General features: G+C 35.9%; 1 protein-coding gene across 1 annotated transcript in view; it reads left to right on the plus strand.

Moving 5' to 3' along the window:
* The window catches only part of LOC140160745 (periodic tryptophan protein 2 homolog), a 257332-nt gene that overhangs the window by 102336 nt on the left and 131415 nt on the right, over window positions 1-23581 (plus strand). The window contains 1 exon segment of the mRNA XM_072184045.1: window positions 22151-22376. Coding sequence (XP_072040146.1) covers window positions 22151-22376 — 226 coding nt within the window.

Below are 23581 nucleotides of genomic sequence, written 5' to 3' on the forward strand. Positions count from 1 at the left end.
TGATCTCAGCCGTAAACTATAGCCATATATATATATAAAGCACAGGAAAAACGAGATGCCAGTGAATACCGAATCCCACTTTATAGCAGTGACTACCGCAGTAATTTTCTTCCATAAAACCGCACATACGAAATTTTTGAGTTGTTGTCTTGTCCAATTTCAAACCAACAGTGAATTAATCGGCAAGGCATCATGCCTCAAAACCAGCGACACATGACGACTCTCATTGACTCCCGGGTCAAGCAAAACAATGTGGGCATAACAATGACATCTGACCCGGTAACAGGCATTGAGTTTTGCAATGTGACAGGTGTGCTGTAAATCGCACGCCTGGATAACCCGAGGTGTGCTTTTAGGTGTGCTGCAAATCGCACACCTAAATAAACCAAGGTGTGCTTTTTTCAAAACTGGTGTATGACTATGATTTCATTTTCAGCTAAAACTTAACAAAATTTTGTGACAACATACATGTCCTTTTTTTAACTGGCCATGGTTAAGCTCTGGGGTAATGAATGGTGTATACTGCATAGATGTCCCTGGACTTTGGACTTATTGCTAGTGTCATTTGTAATTAATTAATTTTTTTTTAAGGTTTTTTTTTTGTTTTGGATTTAGAATGTCCCTGGAACTTTAGAATGTCCCTAGATTTTTTTAAATAAATTTTTTTTTTTAAATTACAAAAAGATTTAAAAAAATTATAAATTCTTGTTTAAAATGGGCAAATTTGTAACTTATGTTCACATAATAATCTATGAATGATTTTAAAATGCATTTGTTTTGTATGCTTCTTTACTTCACAAATAGGTTGTAATGTGAACATCAATTATAAATTTGCCTATTTTGAACATGAATTTATAATTTTTTTAAATCTTTTTTTAATTTTTTTTTTTTTAATTTTAAAATATTTCCAGGGACATTCTTAAGTTCCAGGGACATTCTAAATCCAAAAAAAAAAAAAATTTTTTTTTAGGTGTGCTGAAAAATCGCACCCTCGGCGTATTTTCAGGCGTGCGTGCGCGTGCGAATCGCACTTTTCAGACGCCTTAAAACTCAATCCCTGCATGTAAACAACAAAATTGGAATTGTCCATTTCTCAGTAAGGGCAAAATGAGTTTAATTTGTTGTACATTGTTAAACTTTATTTTGTTATATATGTGACACGATCTGGTCCATGGGGTCCAAAGGCGGCAAATTTTAAATTGAGATAAAGGTAAAAATATGGACTGAAAAAACAATAAAATATATAAGAAAATAGACATCAAAAACTACATAACTTTAGAACCAAGTATGCTAGACCTTTGCCGTTTTCGGTTAATGATAGCCTATTGTATGTATAATGTAATAATTACAGTAACTCAATTTTCAAAAATGCTTCCTTTGACCCCCATGGACCAGATCGTGTCACATATAGTTGATTTTTTTTAAAATTTGTTCCCTATTTTGCACATATCACAATTTCACAACTGCCGCCTTTGGACTGGTTCTATCACATCGTGTCACACATGTAAGATCAGAGACAATTGATTTCTGCTGAACAAATGACTCATTTGGGCTTGATCGTATCAAATATGTAATCTATTATACTTGCCATAAGTATTTCAAAGCACTGCGTTTTCTACAAGAGAGAACATTTAGATGAATGTGTGATGTCTACTGAAGATAGCACCATTCAACTAGTCTGTGACAACATACAGTGCTGAAGGTCATTTTCCTGTTACTATGTCAAACATGGGGCACTCAGGTTGGTAGGGCATTTACTGTTTGTTTGAAATAAATGTGCTATCTAATGAAGATAGCATGAATAGCAGATTTGGCATCCAAGTGCTTTTAGGTTTCTCTGTCTATGGGGAATTGTCAATTTAAAAGCTCATAACTTTGCAACCAATTAAATGCTAGAGATGTATTGATTTTAGCAATTTTAAAACCAAATTTAGAAGCTTTGAGAACAGTGGCATACTGGTAGAAATATCTAAAGGGGTAAACATTTTTACTGCTAAAATGGTTCAAATTAGGGCTGAAATAAGCCCGAGAGGAGAAGCACATTGCAAATTGTAGCCAATTTTATCCCAGTATTTCTAGCCAGGGCCTGTAGGAAACTCGGCCCCAACCCGACCAGTATGCCACCATTTAAGAGTGTGAACATGTGACTGATTAATATAGAGTTCTATGATTTGGGTTTGGTAACTTCATTTTGTGAGTTACAGATGTGTCTGTAACAAGTCTAAATACGAAACAAGAAACTGCAGAATCCAGATGGACCATTATGGCAGCTCTCCACCCCTCCCAATAAAATAAACCAAGCTTCATTTCAAGACTGAAAACCACTACTGCGAACGTATTCATGCAACAGACCATACCAAAAGGTATAGAAACTCACTACATATTATCCATCCCCTTTAACGGATTTGTCAAATTGTTGCTGGAAACTATAAGTTCCTTAGAAAAACAGAGATGTCTATTGAGTCAACAGTATTACAGGACTGGAACAATATAGATAAAAGTTTTGATTTTATCAGCGCAGTTTACTGTCTGCACCCTCCAGGCTCTGTGCGGGATAACAAATTTGTCCGGGTAATCAAGTTTTGAAATTAAATTTGTTGCTAAGCTGATGGGGGAAATAGCCTTAAACACAAACAACAGTGTAAAACATTTTTGAGCATGAGACACGGAAGGCTTGTCTTAATTAGATATATGTTAAGAAAAGGATGGGGAAAATGGAAAAGAAATTGATTGTGAAAGCTTATAAATTTGGAATTTTCTAGAGGGAAGGGATAGCAGACAGTTATATGGGTGGGGTTGTCCAAACTTGTCCCCAACTTGAAATGAGTTTAGTTCCCAGTGGCGGATTTAGAGGGGGGCGCACCCGGCGCCCGCGCACCCTCTATTTTTTGCAGATCGGCGCCTGACTCTGTGTATTTTTGCACAGCGGCGCCTGACTTTGTGTGGGCGCCGAGCCGTAGCGCCGGCGGTGTTGGCTCGGCGCCCCCTCTATTGAAAATTCCTGGATCCGCCCCTGGTTCCCCTGTGATTAGATTTGCTTCAGGTAGCAATGTTTTCATGAAGAACGGGCAATATCCCATGGAACTTCCATTTATTTGTTTGTTCATAATGTAGGTCAATATTATTTTTTTGGAATAAAATGAGAACTTGGTAAGAAATGAGTTTCAATGCAATTGAGTGATCTTGTTTAGAAATGATGAAATATTATTACCCTTAGGAGAATTTGTGACTATAATTGGGTTCACCTCAAATTTGGTAGTGTCGCCAATGCTGACAAACCACCCCTGTACATGTGCGTGTACACTCAGCATTTTTAACATTACTTGTGCGATTCGATACTGCGGCAAGCGAAATACGTACGTACGTCACTACCGAACTTGAGGTGAACAAAATTATATACCTCTGGATGTTCAATCTCACAATCTAAACTTTGTGCATGAGATCTCCAGTTCAATCCATAACAGAACCACTTGTTTTCAGTATTTCCTCAGCTCAGACCACAAAAACCTGGATGCATGCTGCTTAAATTAAGATTTTCTGCATTCTTTTTAATTTAGGGGTAGAGCAACAAAACCATGTGAGTGCTCTCTCCTTTGTAGGATTAGCACCTAAGCAGGTTGAGAGTCGCACCTGTATTATGTTCTTAGGTAATGGTAGGTCTTAAATTCCAGACTGGCCCAATATCCAGAGAGTGTATCATATCAAGCGTCTGTGTAATTCCTTCATAGGAATGTTGCAACTAAGAGTGCCTACTGCATATACCATTTAATGAAGAAAATGAAAAATAACATGAAAAAATACTGTTGATAGAACTGAAAGCGACTGGTATATAATGTGGAAATAGTGAGACCGATTTATGTGTAAGCTTTTACCTTTTAGGCATAGGAGATATACATGTAGTGACATACTTGATCCCTCTTTGCAACTACTGTATCTGTCAAAGTAGATAGCTCATTTCTATCTGCAAATGGACCAAAATTCGCCTTTTATTACCTCATGTTTTAAAAGATGAAGAACACGGAAACCCAAAAACACATCAAGATGTAAGCAAATCAGACATGTGTTAAATATAACACTTTGCTTCAATCACAGAATCTCGTTAGGAACATGGTACATACTTTAAATGGTAGCAGACTTCAATAAATCCAGAAAATGTTGTTGACCCCTACAACACAATCAGCGTAGAGTTACTACTTGAATTGCTCTGACTGCTAGCACTTCCACGGCTCCATTTATCATGCATTTACTTTATTTTTTTGTCTGTACTTGTTATCCGGCAACTAAACTGTAATATGAGCAAAACGCAAGCAATTGAGACTATGGAGGCAATATTGGATTATCCATTTGCGCTCTCTAATCTTGAGGGAAAGGAGAAAGAGCTTTATAGATAGCCGGCATGCTGCCCAAATACTTGCCTTTCAATAGCCTCGTGGGGGATTCCTGCTAAACCAGCTGCCCCCTACCCACATATGAATTGATTCCTGGCGTTCACAAGTTCCAATATGTGACCCGATGCAACTAAAATAAGATGAATGTCGCAAACATAAAGTTGCAATGCAACCGTCCTTTGCATGATGGTTATGAAGAATCAAAATGTCTGTTTTCTTTTTTGTAATGCAAAATCATAAATGTTAACTCCGTTGTGATAGTGAAAATAATATTTTTGTTGTTCTTTATTTTGTATGCATGATTCCATCCGTATCTTGAAAATCGGTTTGTCGCAAAGTCCCTCATTTTGATGTGACTGGATACATAATGTGATCCCATAAATCAAAATGTTTTATTCAAAATATCTCAATCATTATTGAAAAGTTGTCGGATACCTGCTATATTTGAGGTGCTATAACATCTAAATAGCAGGGCCATGCATTAAAGCAGCTGCAGTGTGTCTTGTACCTCCCAGCTATTTTAATATCATCCTATCGAACACTTTTTGCAAGTACAATCTTAAATGTACTCAATGAGATTGAATCCCCCTCCCTGAAGATTTGTGCCAAGTACTACAACCACCACCTCAATTATATGCTGCATCAATATCAACTCATCCACAGAGACTGAGTTCATGTCAGTACCTTTAGTTATTAGGATTTTTGAATGTAAGAACGAGACATGTGTTTTGGGGGTACTAGTTTTAAGATTGGTGTAAATCAAGGCATAGATGAGCATTAATTCTGCAGTGGCATTATCATGTTGGACTTGGGAGCTCGAATTATCTTATTTGCACAAACTTTTAATATGGGTTTGAGGGAAATCAATCCAAATGCTTCAGAGACCTGAAGAATATTGGGTACCGGTAATTAAGTGCATCACTTCTTCAATGTTTGTGAAAGTGTTAATTCCCAGAAAGTGGTGTTATAAGAAGTCAACTCTTCTCAACTTTTTCACGCATTACTTATTTTGCAGATATCTCTCCAATCCACTCTCTGTCTCTCTCTCTCTCCTCTGTGTCTCTCTCTCTCCCTCCGTCTTTTTTTCTTCTCAACCCTCTTCCCACTCATTCCCTTTCTCTACCTCTCTCGATATCATGTTTTCTCTCTTTTTCTCTCTCATTTTTTCCCCTCTCTCTTTTCTTCACTAGCTCTGACATTCACCATGAATGTCCCTGCTATTACATTATTGTGTGTACTCACTCTCTTATTCTACCTCTCTCTTTACAGCTCTCTTCTGCTACGACTCATTCTCGATTCATTTTATTTTTCTTTCATAAAGGAGAAAGGTCGTATCACTGATGTTACTGACTAAACTTTAAAGTAGATTTTAGCAGAATGCATATTTTATGGCCTATAAATCAATTATTTTGAAACAAAATTTGAAATTAAATATGATTAACATTTGACTCATTACTTACCATTATATCACATCACAATAGGTTTCATGCCCAATCAATTATTGCTCTCCTTATTAAGAATTTTTAATACCACAATCATATTTCATAAAATTTGGCTATTTCAATTGAAATTCATACACCCCCATGGATGACATTAACCTTCCACACTGGGAGTGTGAATTTCAAATGGGGTTACCTGAATGGGCAACTCCATTTATTGCACACTGTGCACAGCATTCTGCTTGATATGGGTCGCCATCATGGGAGAGCGAGTTGGCGCAGCGGTAGTTCCCACGTCTTGCACCACTGATGTCCCGGGTTCAAGCCCCGGCGGTGCCCAAGGACTGTATGTGCATTTGGTTTATCCCGATTCCATGCTCGCTCTCGCAGGTTTTCTCCGAGATCTTCGGTTTCCTCCTGCTTTCAAAAAATCTGTAATTAGTTGTTTGGTTATCAAAAAAAAACCTGACAAACCTTGTAAATCTTTGTCCATGATATTTTGTGGTGAATTTGCATTTTTTGCTACTGTATGTGGTGATTTGTTTTTAATGTTTTAAATACCGATAGTTCTTAGTTCATCATATTATTCTTTTAAATTGGCCAATTAAAATCTTTCAATGGTTAATGATAGGAATCAATCTTAATAGATTGAAAAATGTAAAATCATCCATTTTTTTACTCACCAGTGAGGTGATTTTTTGTTTGTTTTTTGCCTCACTTCTGGGCAAAGTTTTTTACTCAAAAAACTCCCAAGCTCCCCTGGAAATCAAATGAAACATCTGTAATAAAATCAGACCACCACCTTTAAGATGTCTGAAGATACATATATCTCCAATATCAATCCAGAGAAGATAATATGACAGGGTTCGAGGTTTGAGTACGGTTTCACTGCCAAAAAAAAAAAAAAAAATATTTAGGTGTGAAGAATACTTCTAAAAATGAGCATATATAGTATTTCTAAGTTAAAAATGTCTGAATTTTCAATTTTTCTAACTTAGAATGCTGTATCTTAAGTCGTTTTTGGGTTAAACATGGATTTATGGCCATTTTTGACTGAAAATGACCAGTTTTAGGTGAAAAAAAAATTCACCATTAATTTTTAATCCCTAATATTTTCTACTATATAGATAAATGTTGTCTTTCTCTGTTATTTTGTATTACCTGATGGTTTATTTGTTCAAATAAAACTGTTTTTAATTGATTTCATCGCTTACTTTGTATACCATACCCGGATAAAGTTGAACTTGAAAGTGAAAAAACGAAGCCCAAAAAAGGTAATTTTAGAGAGATTTGTATCTTAGTTTCGCCATAAAATTTGATCTAAAGAGGCTAGAGACCTCATTAACCCCTCATTTTAATGATATTTCAATTTGCCACACACTGATAATAATTTTAACTTCAAAAAAAAAAAAGAGAAATTGAAGAAAATTGCAAAAATGTTACCCATACCCCTAAGCGTGAAAAAAATATGGCAAATTGTAAAAAAAATTATTTTGGAAAAACTTATGGAGGTACAGCTCTGAAAAGTTGATCGATTGTGCACTCTACCAATCCCCACAATCGATTAGATTTGTGGAATGATGCCATGTATACTTTTTTCAAAATAATTTTTTTACGACTCAGATTTTGCCCCATTTTGAGGTTCACACCATTTTTCTGATGTATCAACTCCTTAAACCCAAAGGTCACACCCATAAAAGTTTTTCCAGGAAGAGCAGTCAATGCCTTTCATGTTGTGCCCTCAAATATGTAATTATAAAGGGATGATCTGATGATAATACGACCACCGATGATGAAGAATCTTTCACACCGGGAGATGTAGTATGGGCAAAGCATGGTTGCTTCTGGTATCCAGCTAAAGTCATTTCCCCAACTGATGTACCTGAACATCTATCTGAAGTTCTATCCTGAGAAAACTGAATCAGAATCAAGTAATAGTCAAGTGGTATGGTGAAGAGAACTTTAGTTCTGTACCAGCTCATCACATCAACCATTTATCAAAAAAAAAGTTTATGCAGCCCATGCTGCTAGATCACACAATATTCAGTTGCGCTATCAACAAGCCATTTCTGATGTCAGGGGTGAATAAAGTGCTATGCTTCAGTATAAACATTTTAAGATTGTGTAAAGGTAATCAGTTATACATTAACACTTTAAGAACATAATTTCTTTATGAGTTTAGACATCAATAGATTTATTGTCTTGACACCAAACCTGACCGCTATATATGTTTACTAAATCTATAGGAATACAGGGGCCTCAGTACCAACATCATTTCATTTTCATACATGAGAACAGTGTTTAAGCAGTCTTTATAGTTTGTTTAACATATTTATAGATTCAAAACAACTTAACTGAAGTAATAATGCTCTGTAACTTTTTAAAATACAGTTGTGTTCCAAGTAGACTCCCAGGATTCTTCGTAAAAACAACATGCGCTTAGAATTTGTTACATATCTTTAAAATGGTGATACCCTGTGTATTAAAAACTTCAGAAATGGACTCAGCACAAAATTCTAGTCCAGAAAACATGTATAATGTTATGATAACATGAACTTCATTTTTCCCCCATTTTGGCAGTAAAACCGTACTCAAACCTCGAACCCTGTCATATCTAGAAACTGCACAATCATGGATTGTACAGGCTGTATCAAAATGATTTCTACCCATTATTTTGATGTTTCTTGATACATTGGATATTCTCTTTAAATGTCCAGAATGTATAATTTATGACTTGTTGTACAATTAACCTACAATTTATATGCATTTCATGTTGAATTTTGATGTGTCAGACTCATCCATTATCACTGAAAACTGATGGGTACCAAGCATTTTGAATTGATACAGCTTGTAATATTTTGTGATTGTTTGTGAAATAATATTCTCATACATCTTCCATAGAGAAATCAAATTAACCACCTGGATTATTATATCAAAAGTGGCAAATATTCTTTATATTCATTTACTTCAAATATGTATTTTGCATGGATTTGTTTTCTCGTTCCTGGTAATTCTACCACAATGCAGCTGTTGTATATAAACATCTCAAAAAAAGTAACTAACCCCCCTTAAATAATGGCCATTATTTTTTTTTAAAAGGGCTATTGTATTGCAAATCTGTAAAATGCGTTGGAAGCAGAATTTATTTCTGCACATTTTGACACCTCATTTGATACGATAGCCCAGAAAACAACAAAACACCGGTCAATTTAATGTAGTGAGGTCCAGATTTGAAAGTTGCACTTACATACAAATTTTTACAATACAATAACACTCAGATATCATTCCACAGATTTCCTTCCATTACACTGAATGCATCAATAGAATTTACTGCAACTTTCAAATTTTGGGGTACATTGATTTGAATGTACGCTGTGACGTCAATATTTAATCAATTGCTACAAATGAGGTGTCAAAATGTGCAGAAATAAATTCTGCTTCCAACGCATTTTACAGATTTGTAATATAATCACTCGTTTTTTAATAATGGTCATTATTTAAGGGGGTTAGTTACTTTTTTTGAGATGTTTATACCAATATTCTCTGTAAGCTTCCCTGATATGACAAATCAGTGCACATTTCTGTCATTGCACTATCAATTCACAAGCTGCAATCTACTGACATTCCAAGAAAACGACTCCACGACTAAATATGCCAACAATACTTAACTGATGATATACTTACTGCATGGATTTGTGTCATAGATGTATTAAATTCTCATTTCTTACAAGTAGCTGATGTTGATTATGATAAGGAGCGATCTTCATTCAATTAACTTATTTTCACCAAAATTGGTGCAGTTTATGATTGATCAATCATTTCTGCTCTACATACGTTTTTGTGATTTGCGGGAAAAATGAGCCAAGATGGGAGATGGGAGTTTGCAGGGCGCTATGACAAGTCTTGAGAAGTTAGGCGGAATAGGATACATTTAACAGTGTACTTTTATGTGATATCATACTCTGATCATGGCATGAAATGAACTGTTTTGTTTAATCCAGTTTGGCACCGATACTAGGCCAGCATTATATTACTCCTCTTATGTTACTAGAATGTCAAGTCAATGATCACTTTAAAGATTTGCAATGTGTTAAATTTAAAGTGAATGACTATAAAGTGACATTGAATTGCTGCTACATAATCGTAATTGTGTGTTTTTGTTCACAACTGTGAACCAGTTTCATGTGAATTTTATCTTTATAAATGCATCGCTTTCAAAGAATGTGTGAAGTTGTCAAGCCTTTCACTAGACTGTAGAGCCGCAAAGCCTGTTTGTTATACTCAAAATCTGAATTCAAAAAACTGTTTTACATGTTGATCAAGCCAGTTGGCGTTGTTCACACCTGCAGTGTGACTAGTGAAAGTATTTAATATATGAAGTTGTCAAGCCTTTCACAAGACAGCAGAACAACAAAGACTTACATTTTTTTATACTGAAATACAGATAATTTTTAATTTGCTTGTTGATCAAACCAGCATGTGTTGTGATTGGTGCTGTGTTTGTATGCAATGTGACCAACACCCTCTGTTACGCACAGACCAATTATGGTAAATTTTCTTGAATTTTCTGGCAATTTTCTTTTTTTTTTTGTCTTTTCATATATAGCAATAATTCGCTCTTACCTTTGCTAGCTTGAACTGTCTACTAGCCATATATACCACTTCATTCCAAGCCATTTGATTCAGATTCAGATTTATTAGAAACCATTTGCAGCTAAAAAGCTGAATTACACGATAGTTCACGTAGTTAAAAACAGCAAAAATTCATTTGTAAAACATCAAGCTGTGATAAAATGTTGATTGCAGCAACTGTGACAGTCATCAAATAGTAATTTTCAAAAATAAATAAATAATAAATAATCATGTATTGCGCATAACATAAAATTAAGGATTCAATCATGTTTCACTGTTGTTCATCACCGTTAAACAACTCAAGCGTCCGGCGTGTATAAGGCAGAGCCAGCTCGGGCAGCTAAAGCTACCCGCATAAAGTAAACCAAGCAGATGACATAATATGGATGCATCATGATGAACAATGGTGAAACATGATTGAATCCCTAACTGGCAGTCATCAAATAGTAATTTTAACAAATTTAGATGAATACACTAGAGTTCAAGTTCCCTTGTGTCTTCCTTCTACATTGTATAAGATCCAGGGTTCCCAGCCACTCAAATGGAAATTTGAGAAAAAACGACAAAATCAAGGAAAACTCTGAGTGGCTCGGCCCAGGAGGGCAATTATATTTGTCATTTTGGCATACATGTCTTGCATACAACATATGTATGATTCCAAAAACCATTCAGCAACAAACTGAGTTCATAATATTTCATACTTTTGGGAAAAAATCTCCCTTCTCCATCATGGTGAAAGTCTGAAACAGCAGTGGTTTGGAAGTTACATAAAGATGTGCATGTAAAGTGCCAGGGCTATTTGAAAAGAGAAGGATGGCCATCCCATTTCTGATTCCATCAAGGTCAACAAAGGACCACCTGGCTGTGATACCACATATTAGTGGTCTGTAGAAGTAGCTGTCACCCAAAAGTATTCGACACATACGTTACAATTCTACAATACAGCTATTCCAACTCTAAATACATTTTCCCTGTATACACACATGCATTTTCAGTAACCCAAGTTAGGGGTATGATGGAAATAAGTGTTGGCCTTCAGCATTATTCCTAAATTGACCAATTATAACTGTGTAGCACATTTTCCCCACAAATCAAATTCACAATTACCATCATTAACCTCATTTTGCTCATGTTAGTAGGATGCGTTTCATTGCTCCATTGTATGCATCAAATTTGAACTAACTAGCACCCTGGGCACTTACAAAAAATTGGTTAAAAGCTCTTATTCAAATGATGTAATTCTTTGGGATAAATGCATAGAAATATGATGCAACAAAGATAAAAGAATTAGCAATTTGTAGAATACAGGTTAAACCATTAATCTCAGACACTTTTGTTGACAAGACTTTAGGATCGCAGTAGAAAAGGTTCTTTGTACCTGATCCAGACATTACAATTGTGTATGTTTCAGCAACCACTGTTGCCTTTATCAACACTTGATGAGTAGTCACTGCTACTGGCAAGAAGGAGTCACCACTCATCAAGTGTTGATAGATGCAACTTCAGTTGCTGTAACATACACAAGTAGGTGTAATTTCTGGATCAGATATAAAGAACCTTGTCTGCTGAGTTTACCATATCCTGAATAATCTGTTCAACCAAAACTTTATAATAAGTGCTGCCCCCTTTAGGATCATAGTTAGAGTTTAGGGTTTAGGTTCTGATTAGGGTTGCTCGTTTTCCTGTTATTTTATGTAGCGTTTGACCTAATTTAACTGCATAATTTCATGTGATAAGGAGTGCTATCAAGGCAGATTTAAGTCTGGAAATCATTAGAGGGCACTAATTAGAGGAAAGCACATAAAGGTCATATAGAGTTTGTATGTTATGTTTCCCAATCATAATTCATATGGCTGTCCTCAAGCCAAATCTATTCCCAGCTCTGTACTTAATCCAAATTGTCCTTTTCAACAGAGTTCAGATCAGATCATCCCTTTCCTTTTTGTTTGCATTCTGAGCCTCAGTCCGTTTAGGGGCAGCTGCGGAGAGCTGCATAATCTGACTTTGTAATGATTTCACTTTTTTATGTTTAATTTCTCAGTGTTTGACATGCATATATATTTTGATTCAAGGTATTACAGTGCCTCTGCTTGTACTTTATAGTGACTCAGGGTGGTGGGGTTCCCCGGTTGGTTCCCCACCTATGAGTTGCTGTGTGATTCCAATCTTGTACAATGTCCCCGTTCAACTTCTTGCAATATTGTGTATGTGTAATAGTATGTTTAAGTTAGGCTATGTGTTACTTTTAGATTTTATTATTGTACCCTAGGTTATTATGTTTTGTTAAGCACCCAGAGGCTGTTTGTGTTGGGCACTATATTAAATATCTCTTATTATTATCTTTGTACTTGAATCTGAATGGCCATTCCTCTCATTTAGGCATATTAAATATCTGAATTTGTTTTAAAAAAAGTTTGCTCTGTGCCTGACAGGGGATCAGGCCAAAAAAGATAGTTTGCTTGTCCTCCACAAGTTTCTCAGAATTGGGTCGATCGGGATATATTTAAAAAAATATTTTTTTAAGGTCATATAGCCAAAACATCACTGTAAATGCCTTTAATTAGCTTAATAAATAGCCCAAATAGTTGTGAATTGGGATATTTCTCTACTGTATACTACTTCATTCATGTTTTTAAAACAATTTAGAAGTATGTAGAAACTGTAAAAAAACTTTTCAGGATGTCAAAAATGTTGAAAGAAATAAAACTTTTTCTGGAATTTGCGAAATTAGGGTCAGTATTCATTTGTACCTTAAAACAAAACAAACAAACTTTTTTCCAGGTTTTCCAGATTAGGGTCGATTGGTGGAGGACAAGCAAATAATCTTTTTTTTTTTTTTGGCCTCACAGGGTTGTAGAATTTATCTGTAATACTTGCATTCAATAAAACCGATTTTGACTTCATCTGTAACTGACCTTTCCATTACTTGTAGTTAGTATCCCTTCAAGTAGAGATTGATCTAATTGATCAATATGCTGTCATACAGCATCCTGCCATGGCCTTAAATCGCAGGCAAAGTAATCTTCATTTCAATCCAATTTTAGAAAATATATAACATTTGCACTTCAAAACACGTAATCACCATGATCATAGATGGACTGATTGATAGCTTCCCCAATCCTATGTTGCTTTTTATGAATTATCCTATTTGCAATATTTCACGGAAGATGTATTAAGTTGTCATATTTGCTCTTTTTGTAAAGGGCATTCGGAACATCTTTTTTTAATGCAATGTGTCGTGCAAAGTGTTAAAACGTTTGGTGGAGAGATGTTTTTGTTATTCCTTCTAATTTGATACATGCTATGTAGGTATAATTTGGCAAATCAAAGTCAAACCTTTTAGAAGAAAAGGTAGAGCAAAACAGTTTTGTTCAATAAATTATCATTCAAAAATTTTCCAGTCATTTCTGCAAGATGATGATACTTTCACCTGAAAAAGCAACGATATATAGTGTTCAGAGCAGCAATGACTAGTTGCGTTAAATTGATAGCACATTAGTTAACCGGTGGTAAGATGTGTAAAGAGCGTGAAAAGGTCTTTTAAAATCAATGAAGAATATGTGGTTCAGTACAAGCATCCTGTTGACCCAGCCCAGTTCAGTGTGATAGATAGGCCTTGTCAGTTTTGCCAAGCAACTGCTATCTACTGAAGATAGCAAAATAATTACTTGTAAAATGACTTTAGATGGATCTCCACCCACTAGGTGTATTCAGTACCATCAGATGCTGTGAAAGTAACATATTCATCATGTAGACTTAGGGATTCAATCATATTTCACCGTTGTTCATCACCGTTTAACAACGGTGAAACATGATTGAATCCCTTTCAACAACGAAAAGAAGCTAAAGATCGTATAATTCACATGATTATTTCATGAGGAATGTCACTTAATCATTGCCATTCAGCCTTACAAAAACTTCGATGATTTCTCAGTTGATATCAGCAATAAAATTACAGAATAAAACTGCAATGTTCAGCCGCTACCTGAAAAATACTGAATTCAACTTGTAAAGCTTGCATACGCACACAGGTTCCAGGCATGACGAATTTTACGCGCTTTTGCGTAACGCGTAGTCTCGCTCGCGTTCGCATATACGCTGCAGTAAAATGTGGATTCATCACAGATTAACAAGGGTTGGCTCCTGTACAAAGATATAGGAGGAGTTGTTGAAAATAGGGATTAACCCACTATATGAAATTAATGGATTATCTGACCCCAGAAGATGATGTGCACTCTGATTTGACTCTCTTTAACGAGGTTTGTACAGAGACTGCTTGCTAATGAAACTTGACAAGTAGATGGGTAACAAGTGAGTTTAATTTTAATTTGGTTCAAATTTAATGAGCCATTTTGAACCAAGTTTTAGCAAACATAATATGTGACACGATGAAGGGGAATGAGTCGAATGTCGCTAACATTGATTTTGAGATATTGGCAAAGAAAATGTTAAAATTCTTTTGTTTTCTATTGTTTTCAGCGATTGATAAAGTGACGTAACTTCACAAAGAAAAGTCGTATCAACTTGGGGTTTTCAGTTTCTGAAAGCTCTAAATGTCCTCTTTAGAAACGTATGTAAAACTCTATTTCGACCAGGGTTGACATGCGACTCATTCCCCTTGATCATGTCACATATACAGGTTTATTGTAGATAATTTTGTTTCTCCTGAACCAAATATCCTTTATAGTGGGCCCAATTTGAGACATTGAATTTAACTGACAGTGATTCCTAGTAATTTATTTCGTGTACAGGAATTCAACCAAGTGTGTTGCAGATTATATATAAGTTACCTAACATTCAGAATGAATTTTCTATATACCACACCCGTAAAGTAATGAGGGCACAGCAGTGCATTCTCTGATTCATAATCAGAAGGTTATGGGTTCAAACCATATAATGATGGAAAGGTAAAACAGACTTTTTGTGTGGGAGGAGGGTGAACCACCAGTCCCCCCTGCAACAAGGTAATTCAACCTAAACACCAGGAAAAAGGAGATAAGCACTTCAGACTTTGCCTTTAACTTACACAGTATAGTTTAATCATGCATATATTCAGCATGAGCTGATCGTCACCTTAGATGTGGTTTAAATTGTCCTTCATATCATCTGGCTTTACTTACCTAGTATAAGGTTTAAATTGTTCTTCGTATCATCTAGCTTTATCACTGCAGCTAGTCACTCAAACCGGCTTTTAATTTACTGGATCTGACACTAATACATCCTTTGAAAGTTGCGATTGTAAAGCTCTCTATTCTTAGCTGTGAAGAGATGATGTTAAGGCTAGTCACGCAACTGAGAAATTTTATAGGCAACAGGAAGTCTATGGCAGTTCCAGTTGCCCATAAAAGGAAACACTTAGATATGATGGGTAAATGACAGTCTGATGAAACCACTAGTACTGTGGGGAAACTAGACTAAAATCTGGAGTTTAACACCTACATTTACTTGGAATTGTTCATAAAGAACAAAATTTCTCAGTGGAAACTAACATTTGAAATGAACTTGTTAATACAAAAGTAAAAAGTAGGAAACTACCGTGAAGTATATAAAATTGGGCGAGCTTTCGGCCATAGGCAACATTGCCATTTCTTGCATGTTATCAATAATGCAAATAGATTTGTATCCAAGGTCCTACACTTCATGCACAAAAATAAATGAATATAAATATAAATATCTACCTTACTCTTGTGCAAGTCTACTCCCCATTCCAGAAAAATACAGCACTAATTTTTTGGGATTACCAAAATATTATCAAGTTCTGCCAAATGAAACATAGCTCAATCCTAATCATTCTTTTAGTCCTAACTGGAGATAAAAGAATAAGTTAACTATTTTACTAATTGCTTGAAAAAAGAGCCATAAACATGCAATTTTGCTCTAATTTTCACTTTTTGTGTTACTTTAATTAAATGGTTGGTTATAAGAACGAAGCATGTCCAAAAATTAGAATGCATAAACTGAAATTAGTCTTAGTACAAGTCTTTGGGCTTGATTGTCAATGCATAAAAAAACACCTAAAAACGCATGTTAATTTCTCAAATTAAGCTGCCATCCAGGCTTGTGCTTTTTTTAGTATGAGCTTGGAACGGTCCATGGATTAGCATGTGTCCCTCACGGACCAACCTGGGTAAACAGACAAACAAATAACATGCAAATTTCATTTTAAACTATGTGCAGACTGTAGAGAACACAATTTGTGAATGGCATCAAAATCATAGCTATAGACCCTTTTCATATCTATGATTGAATGTCAGTAAAGGAATCAAAGATACCGATATGAATTAGAGGTGACATTAATGGTGTCTGTGCATGAATTGGGCTGAGACATTTTACAAGTGTGAATTCATATTAAGTTTTTGATTTATGCAATTGGTTATTGGTTTGTAAATGTTTGTTTCTCTATTCAGTAGTTATCAGGGATGTGGTAGATCAGAGATGGATTGATACCTCCTGTGGAATTCATAGTGTGATAAATATAGCCAGGTTTAGTAAGAGATTTGTCGTCATTTGTTATGTGATTGAGATCGAACAAAATGAGATCAATCTCATGAAAAATCACTTAAATGCTCTGCGTGCTTAAGCCATAAATATCAAGAGCTATCTTAAGAATCACTGAACCAATACTATGCTTGTTTCTTCTTCTTCTTCTTCCTCCTTATAAGTGCCTCCCTCATATGTATGAGTATTATCGCACTACATACAGACAAGCTGTACTTATATATTTTTTACTCTGGAACCTAGAGTAGATGAGTGTATTTTTGAAGTACAGTCAACAGTACCGGGATGATCCCCTGCTCTTTTCGAATAGCCTGTGTCGTTCTTTAACGTGCACACTACATTAATGTGAGAAAATATGCATGTACACGGACCGACAGCTTAAAGTGCCCTCGAAGCACTAAGCAAGTAGAGTGAAGTGCCTTGCTCAAGGATAAAAAGAGCCAGCCGAGCTCAGGCGGACCCGGGATTCGAACCCTTGACCCTTGGATTCACAGTCCAACGCCTTAACCGCTAGGCCACGCTCTCCTCATTGTACTTATTTTAATGCATTTGTCATGCTGATGCCAAATATGGTCATGAAAATGTACAATTCTGAAATGTTTGAATTAAAAAAACAACTTGAAACTTGTTGTCTGCAGTCGATACCCACATGGAGAGAGATAACAATGCTTGGATTCAGAACATCAAGAAATGTTTGTTTTGCTTTTAATTGACGTAATTGCCATAAACTTTGTAAGAAAGCCAAGTTGTAGTGAAAAACCCAGTGCATAAGGAGTTGGAATGGTAAATTAACTCAAAACTCAAACATAAATTTGGTTTTGTCCTTATCATGCTTGATCCTGGCAAAATCATACACATGAACAAGCATGAAAATAATGGGCTATCGGCCTTGTTTCAAGCCTGTTACTTGCCTATTGTAGCCCATTGAGATTAAATTAGAAACCATAACACAACAGTACGTCCATTACCATACCCAAGAAATAGGAAATGGTGAACCAAAATTGGATTTTTCTGCAATTTGAGGTCAGAATTTGAGCTATTATTGTTGAATAGAGTCTGTTGAACTGCACCATTGGATATTAGACCATGTTGGCTTAAAGTCTGACTGTAACTGACAACAAATGAGTCCTATTTAAACTAAAGCAAGTCCTAGTCCCGACAAAATCAGGTGAATCAGGACTCACAAGAACTGTGTCCTTGTAGAGAAGCTCCTATTTTCATTCAACCTTGGACATGAACTACTGGTCACCTACAAAACATTTTACAGAGTTTTAGTGTGGTCTAAACAAAAGATTTATGTGTATTTTGTCTTGTGTCTAACTTGGTTCTGCTGGCATATGTAATGCCCCACATGAACTTGTTGTTCCAACCAGGATACGCAGAGCTTCAATTCAAGTTGTAGGTAAACCGCTATCTTGGCGAAAACCTGTCAGCACTATCTAGTATTAGATAACTTCTGTTGGTGTATTAGGGCTCATATTGAAATTCCCTTACACAGGAAGGTGTGCACTATCCTGCAGCTTTCCTGTGCTCGTCTTCTTTTGTTAAAATCCTGGGCAGGGTGTATCACTGATGCATATAATCCATCCGTTTTATGACCGAGCTTTCCTGAGGCACACGCTTAGCGAGGGGAATCCTGCCTTCTTTCTGTGTGAAAACGTGGTAGGGTATTTCAATATGAGCCCTTAATTAGCCTTGATATAAAAAAATTCTTGCAATTTCAAGTTATTCGGAATCTGTGAAATCCTCAATAAGCAACTTAAGTAATTCAGAACAAATTGTATGTTAGGTAATATCGTGGGGATACAGCCAGAACTTGAATGTGTTTCAAGTGGTATGTTTCTACAATATATGTAATGATATATGTAATGGCATTATGCTTAGTACAGTATAATATAAGCGAGCAGTATGTTTGATTGCTGTGGATCCAAGGTCATACAATAATATAAACCTAAAAATGTAAAAATCTTACTACTCTACAGGGTGTATCAAAATGAAGTATATACACAGTTCGAAAAATGCCATTAGATTAAAAAGTATGAGGTATTTGGTCAAAATAAGTTGATATCTGAATCAACATCTTGTCCTCCCACAGCTGTAAAATCACTGGTGTGTGATCATTAATAAGGACTCAGTGGCTATTTTTGTAAAAACGCAATTGCGCGAAGTCAATTAAAATAACATGTGAATCACAGTTTCACCACTTTCTTTACAGTAATTGACAGAATTATTTTGCAATAATTGTTTTGCAATTGTGTGATCGATTTGGAGCGCCAATTGGAATGGCCCCTAAGATATCCTGATCTTACCCCTCTGGATTTCTTCTTGTGGGCTATCTGAAATCAAAGGTTTTCACAAGTCCTCCTGCAGACCTTAATGAACTCCTGAGATGCATAATTGAACAAGTTGACATCCACTGGCAGAACAGACCTCTTATAAGACTAGGGGAGAATGTCATGTTGAGGAGAGCTTATATCTGCATACAGAAAAATGGTGGCCATGCCCTGCAGGCCATGTGGATGACTATGAATGTTAACTACTGTAAAGAAAGTGGTTAAACATGTTATTTTCAGCTTGCTCTGATTTTAATTCACTTCGCACAACTGCATTTTTACGCAGCTCACAAAAATAGCCATAAATGAGCCCTTTATCAATTATCACATGCCAGTGATTTTACATTTATGGGAGGACAAGATGTTGATTCAACAATCAACTAAAGTATTTTGACAAAATATCTCATGCTTTTTAATCTAGTGGCATTTTTCGAACTGTATACTTTATTTTGATACACCCTGTACTGCCATCAAACATTATCACTATTGCTGTGTAATGTCACTTATAGAAATTGCTGACCATAATAACAATAGATAAAGATAGACTGAATAATATAATAGCCGATAACTACTTAATAGTAGGTCCTGCATTTTTCTTTATGGTTATTTCATTTGATTTTCATCTAATTTGGTAAAAAGGTTTTTTTTAAATATATAATATTAATATAAGTTCAACTCATATGCTCCTATCCTGATTGGTTAATAACAGAGCCAAACGAACGCATCACCTTAATATGGCAAGCACTCTCTGAAAATGAATGGCTAAATGTAATTATCTTTAAGGTTAAATCAGTATTTAATCTAATCTACCAAAATTAATTTTTATGCACTTCAAATGAAATATACAAATTCATAGACAACCATGCTGAAAATGGAAGTTAAAAACTGACAATTTAATAGCTTCTTTAGAATTACCCCAAATTTATTTGATAACATTGCATTTTAATAAAAGGGTTTTCCATTTTCATCTCGTTTGACCTTGAAATTGAATGGGTGGCATTCTGGAAGTAGTAATTGCATTGAGTAAAAAATAACATGCTGTACCCATATCTGTACCTATAACTGAGATATGTTTGTTTGTCTGTCTGTCTGCTTGTTTATTTGTTTGTTAATCTATAACCATTCTATTTTCAGTAATATTTAAGGTTTAATGAAGGTTTGATGACGTAAAATTGATAATATATTTCCACCAGACATCTACATAACATATAGATTTTTACGTCATCAACATTGGATAGTTAAACATTACTGGAAATAGAATGGGAATAGATTATATAATGAGGACATGTTACACCAAATATTCTATGTCGAATACTCAGAGTCTGTACTCAGAGTCTGTAGCGGCCCTTATGGGTCAATGTTTTGTAATAGGACACATGAGCCCCAAGAGAATTCATCACAAATTCTCGGTATTGAGTTGTATTTTTTTTCCAGTTTAGCCACAGGGCAGTTTTAGACTATAGACATGGACCGTCTGTGTTAAGACCTTTTTCAGGAACTGATGTATATTAAAAGACACATTAACAGCTTTGGGTAGTTCAAGGTTGTACATGTTATCAGGTGGGGCAAGGTAGGGCAACTTGCCAATCTGACCCAAAACGCTTACTGTGTGTGCTTGCTGTAAATAAACTTTATTCATTATTTGCGAAATAAATGTGAAAAATTTCGTTTTTTTTCATGCTTTGCATACATTTGTCCAGGTAAAGTTATAGCGTTTCAGCAGAAGAACTTTGTAATATGCGTTCTAATGACGATGTGAAAGAAAATATTAGATGAAGAGTGGGGGCCAAGGTCATGCAACCAAGGCAGAAATAGCATGTGATGAAATCGCGCCATCCTCCTTTAAAGGAATGATAATCTTGGTGCTATAAGCATGATAAGAAAATCCTGGTGACACATACTGACCTTGAACAAAACAATTCTGTTGTATTCTTGTGATGTTGGATGCCGGGGGGGATTTCTTTGCAGAAAGGCGGGTATGGGGATGTACAAGCAGCAGATTTGGGGTGCATTTTCAAGCTTTTTGCTATAGATTTGGGTCACAAATGTCAGAAAATTGGGTTTAGATTACAGATGGGGTGTTTGTTTTTCAAAATTCCCTCCAAATCTGGATTTTCCAATTTACTGTAATTTTAAACAGAAAGAACAGAAAATTTGTATATTTTCGGATTTCTTTTTTTGTCACGTTTGGTATATTTTGGGTATGTTTTCAGACTCCTGTCGCATATCCCTACCCAATAAAACAAGAACCTCTCCAAGTGTTAGATATAATTTTAATGTAATTTGTAACACTAGTGAGTCAAAGCTTTCCACAGCCTTCCACATATTACCTTACCTTGTACCTTGTAGATATCACTCCCGAAGAGTCCACCAGGGACTATACTGGAAGTTGACGAGAGTGGTCCGGTGGTCTAACAGGGGCTGTGAAATTGGGGGTCTAGGTCTTGGATGGAAGTCTTGAAGGTAGCGTAGGTGGGCATGTCAACTGAAGATTGAGGAAGGGCGTTCCAATTATCAATCAGTCTTTATTTCATTCAAAATACAACAATACAATAACAGCAAAACAACACATTTGAATGAGGAGATGCTCAGAAGGCCAAAAGGGAAATAGCTTCGGGGAAAAAAGACTGGATGTAGGGTGTGGAGGTGTGGTGTTGCACTTCGAATTGCTTGTCGTGGCTTCGTCTGGATCTGGATGCTTTTATGTATCTTCTATGGATTGATACGCATCCAACACTTTACTTGGAAAACCACTTTTATTACCCACTTTGCGTGCCGACGTAGCAACCTTGTCTTCTAATCTGGTGATGTTGGATACAATGCTCTCATTATTTTTTTTCTGTATTTTTTCTGTCCACAGTTGAGCTTGTGAGTCAAAGCCTGCCACAGCAGTATGTGATCAAGATACTGAGTTTTGTAGCATCTCAGTTGGAATCATCCCCTCACCTGGAATTCTATCTTGTATGGAGTGAGAAGCTACTTAGCCTTCATGCAGCAAAACTGAAATCAGTGTCATCATCACAGCAGGCTCTGTTGAGGTCACTACAGAAGAGTTTAACAAGGAGGATGCAGGATCTTGCTAAACTGTAAGTATTATTTATATAACACTGTTGGCCAATTCCATTTCAAATCCACCAAGCCCACTACACTGCAATTGCTAGTTAGTCCAATGTCCTGTGACACTTTTGTACCATCTACCTACAATCCTGGTGAAAAAGCTTGCCACACCAAAGTATTAATTGGCCAACATCCTTCCCCACTCCTAGTACAATGTTGATTTGGACAACATCGATATCGTCATCATTTCTACATTACAGTATTCCAACATTGAAAAGGAGTGTGGGGAAGAAAAGACTGTAAGCTGACTGTCATTTTCAACTATTGTACAAATATTATGCACAAATGTATAACATAGAATTTACTCAGGCGAGTGTATGTTTTTAACAACAATGCTGGTGGCAACGAATTGTAGTCTCCTTCACAGCTGCATGTTCATGATTGAACCACATGCAGGCTGGGCCCAAGACTAGGTCAGGGGGCAAAATGTGATGACTTCATGGAGCTGTTCTGATTCGGATTTCAGCCAATCAGAAGCCGTCTCAGAAAGACTATTGATATTAGTATAGTAGTAGTAGATCTCTCTTTTGTACAGAAGCACCATCCATTTTGTTTCCTAAAAATTGCTGTGTGCATTTAGTATAATAGAGTACCTTATCTTATTATTTAGTATAATGTAGTTAATCAGACACACAAATACGATGTTGTGACTCAGACATGTTCTTATTCTTGAGTGCCGTTTCACACAGGGTTGACATACTATCTTAGATTAAGTTAGATACATAAGGTTGACATCCTGATACATGAATATCAGAGGGTGTAAGACACTACATCTCTCCCATCTTTTTAGAGAGATCATTTACCCTTTAATATGATCTGATGCAAAATGTGATATCCAAACTTGTGGCTTTCAAAGTTTGCAAATTAGGTTCAACTCAAATACAGGTTGGCATATTTCAACCTTGATCAGAAGAAATTAAATACTGGTGGTTTTCCAGTTTCAATTAACTCAATAAGATAAATGTTCAGTTTGCCATCGTTCTTTGTCAATAGTCTCTCTTTCAACCTTTTTTTTTAAGTGTTGTGTAAACTCACTGCATCTTTACTGTTCACCTTTGTTTTGTTTTTTGTTCAAAAAACACTGAGTATTTTGAGTGTTCATACAACAACATGAAAGTCTTTTCTTTCTTAAACTGGGAAAACTGTTCAACAGTTTCATAAAGTCAAACACTTT

The sequence above is a fragment of the Amphiura filiformis genome, chromosome 9 (genome assembly GCF_039555335.1).
Source record: "Amphiura filiformis chromosome 9, Afil_fr2py, whole genome shotgun sequence".
In the NCBI taxonomy this organism is placed as follows: domain Eukaryota; kingdom Metazoa; phylum Echinodermata; class Ophiuroidea; order Amphilepidida; family Amphiuridae; genus Amphiura; species Amphiura filiformis.